We start from the raw sequence: 3262 nt of genomic DNA, 5'->3' as shown, positions 1-3262 counted from the left end.
CTTTAGTAAGCAAACAAACAAATAAATGCTTTTTTGTATTTGTTATTTCAAATTCTTTTTCCTCAGAATGCAGTTTCTCATTATCAAAACAAATTAATTTTGATCTGTGACCATGAAATTAGCCCTTAATAGGGTGGTTTTCTAAACCCAGAAAGTTTAGAAGAAATCAGTTAGGAAAAGATAGATAGTATTTTTTGTTATTGTTGTTTGTTAATCCTCACCAGAGGATACCTTTTCCATGTTTTTTGGGGTGGTTTTTTTGTTTTTTGTTTTTTTTAGAGAGAGTGGAAGGGAGAGGGAGAGGGAGAGACAAACATTGACATGAGAGAGAAACATTGATTGGTTGCCTCCAACATATGCCCTGACCAGGGTGGGGATTGAGCCTGCAACTGAGGTATACGTGCCCTTGACTGGAATAGAACCCTCAACCCTTCAGTCCAAGGTGGATGGTTTTAACTACAAAAAAAGAAAGAACAACAGAGTGCAAATTAAAATTAGAAAAAAAAAGCCATTTTAATTAAGAATTTGTTGGAGAGGATTGGCAAAATTGGAACTACTAATATTATAGTAATCTATACATATAAAAGCCTAAGCGACCTTTTGACTGTTTAATCTTTATGGTGCGCACTGACCACCAGGGGTCAGATGCTCAACACAGGAGCTGCCCCTTGTGGTCAGTGTGCACCCACAGTGGGAGCACCGCTCAACTGACCCACAGGTGCTAAATGCTGGGCTCACGGGCTCACAGGTGAGTGGGTGAGTGCAGCTGGGGCGTTGTGAGCCTCTCCCGCGGACACTCTGCCTGCACACCCCTCCCCAATCCAGACCAGACTGGGATCAGACTAGCATCGGACCCCGGCATCGGGACTGACTGGGCACAAGCCCACAGCCGCTTCTCGGTCATGGGTGTGCCGGTATTGCCCTGGGATGGGCGCTCGGAGCTCAGCGAACCTACTAAATCCTTTGGGGTATGTTGGACTGCCGGTTTCGGCCCGATCCCTGCAGGCCACGCTGAGGGACCCCACTGGTGCACAGGCCTCTAGTAATGTATATTGATAGTTTCCCTTGAATGAAGACATGGCTTCAGAACAGGAACTGTGCTTCTGTGCCTGTTATCTCTGTCCCACAGAGGGAGTATAAGTACTTTCTATGTCAGGGTTCTCTGTTACTGTGGAGTGTCTGGGGTATTTTCAGAACCCATTCAGTGTAATTAGGGAAGCTGAAGCATGGGGCAACTTTTGCTAATTTGGGAGTATTTTTTTTCTAATTACTCTGAATGTCATTCTTGGGGGAGTTGATTTGCGGGTTAACAAGATGATCTAAAACAATAGAAAAGAATAAGCTACTGATCAGAAGTGACTAAATATGATTTTCATCTTTCCAGGACAGATGGGAGTTTTGTGGTTCATGATATACCCTCTGGATCTTACGTAGTGGAAGTTATATCTCCTGCTTACAGGTTTGATCCCATTCGAGTGGATATTACTTCAAAAGGAAAAATGAGGTGAGAGCAACTGATTTAATTTCTACCAAAGTGTGGGCTACAGTGTTACTTAAAACATCCTTACCTTGTTTTAATCTGAGGATTGATAATATTGTAAAGTTGAACTTCCTTCTGCTCTGGTTTAAAAGTTATTTTAAATGTCCTAATGTGGTTATATAGAGAAGAGATAAGATTACTTACTATAAAACAAAAGCACTGTGAAAGTTGTAAATGAAACGTGATTAAAGTTGGAAATAATTTAATTTTTTTAAGTTGGGAAATATTATTAATCACCTGTTTTTCATTGGGATTTTTTTTGAGAGTAAATCTTTTATTTATTATTATTTTTTTATTTATTTATTTCAGAGAGGAAGGGAGAGGGAGAGATAGAAACATCAATGATGAGAGAGAATCATTGATTGACTGCCTCCCACATGCCCCCTACTGGGGATCGAGCCCCTTGGGCATGTGCCCTTGACCAGAATCGAACTCAGGACCCTTTAGTCCATCAGCCGATGCTCTTTCCACTGAGCCAAACTGGCCAGGGCCATTGGGATATTTTGATAATATCTTAGTACCTATTTGATAGTGTGTTGACCTAGACATTTCTGTTTTCTTTTTTGGAATATTTAATGTGCAGTGGAAATTTAGTATTTTTTGGGGAAAATAATAGATTACATTGTAGAGTTTATTTTGAAGTGAGATCATGAGAAGAAAAAGAGAAGCACAGCATTAGAGACTGGCAGACTAGGAAAAATTTCAGAATTTGAGGAGAAAAGAATGTTGGATTAATTCAGGCTGTGAATACAGAATACCACAAATACATTTGCAGTTGAAATGAGTTGTGTAGATATCCACAATGTTCACATTCAGCCTTCTGTTATAACCTCCAATATGTTTATTTGTTTTATTATTGTATTCTTTTTGTCTAATCTCATCAGGAAGTATATGAAGCAGTTTTATATATTTACTTTTTTTTTTAGCTTTATTGAGGTATAATGAACAAATATGAGACAGTTTTAAATGGTAATATCTCTTCTTTGTTTGAGCTACCACAAAAATATTGCATGTTGCTGTAATAAAGCACGAGTCATGCAATGGCAAAAATAATTTGGGGGTTAGAGGAGCTACATTTTCTTGCTGACCTTTTCAGTATGTGCCAAGCCTATCCGGGCTGATTTGTAGCTACCCCAAGCTGAGATGACATAGAGGTATGTTCACTAGTACCGTAATACTGCAGTTGGGTTGGTGTTTACTTTTAAAATGTTTTTCTTCTTTTTTTGCTTTCTTTTAATTGAAAGTTTTTAAAGTATGATATGTAAATATGCTATAATTCAAATAGAGTAACACACAGAGCTCTCTTATCCTTTATATCAGCTGCGTATTAGACCATGAGTCGACTTGCTATCATTTTCATAACCAGCTCCTACTGGTAGACATGTAGGATTTTATTTCTCTCTTTTAGCATGTATAGTGAACAGGGTCAGTTATTCTGCAGTATTTTAAGTCCTTAATGTTATCACGAAACCAATATCAAGATGTCACTAAAAATACATTCTTTTTTAAAAAAATATTTTTTTATTGATTTCAGAGAGGAAAGGAGAGAGAGAAACACCAATGATGAGAATGAATCATTGATTGTCTGCCTCCTGCACACCCCCCACCGGGGACCAAGCCCTCAACCCAGCATGTGCCCTTGACCAGAATCGAACCCAGGACCCTTTAGTCTGCAGGCCAATGCTCTATCCACTGAGCCAAAGCAGCTAGGGCTAAAAATAC

At 39.1% G+C, this 3262-nt stretch overlaps 1 protein-coding gene across 1 annotated transcript in view; it reads left to right on the top strand.

Moving 5' to 3' along the window:
- Positions 1–3262, top strand: part of EMC7 (ER membrane protein complex subunit 7) — a gene marked incomplete at its 5' end in the record, with an annotated part of 19720 nt that overhangs the window by 3536 nt on the left and 12922 nt on the right. Inside the window, one exon of the mRNA XM_006778176.2 lies at positions 1385–1504. Coding sequence (XP_006778239.1) covers positions 1385–1504 — 120 coding nt within the window. The remainder of the gene's footprint in view (positions 1–1384; positions 1505–3262) is intronic.

Source organism: Myotis davidii, unplaced genomic scaffold (genome assembly GCF_000327345.1).
Source record: "Myotis davidii unplaced genomic scaffold, ASM32734v1 scaffold46, whole genome shotgun sequence".
In the NCBI taxonomy this organism is placed as follows: domain Eukaryota; kingdom Metazoa; phylum Chordata; class Mammalia; order Chiroptera; family Vespertilionidae; genus Myotis; species Myotis davidii.
This window is presented reverse-complemented; position numbering and strand designations above follow the sequence as displayed.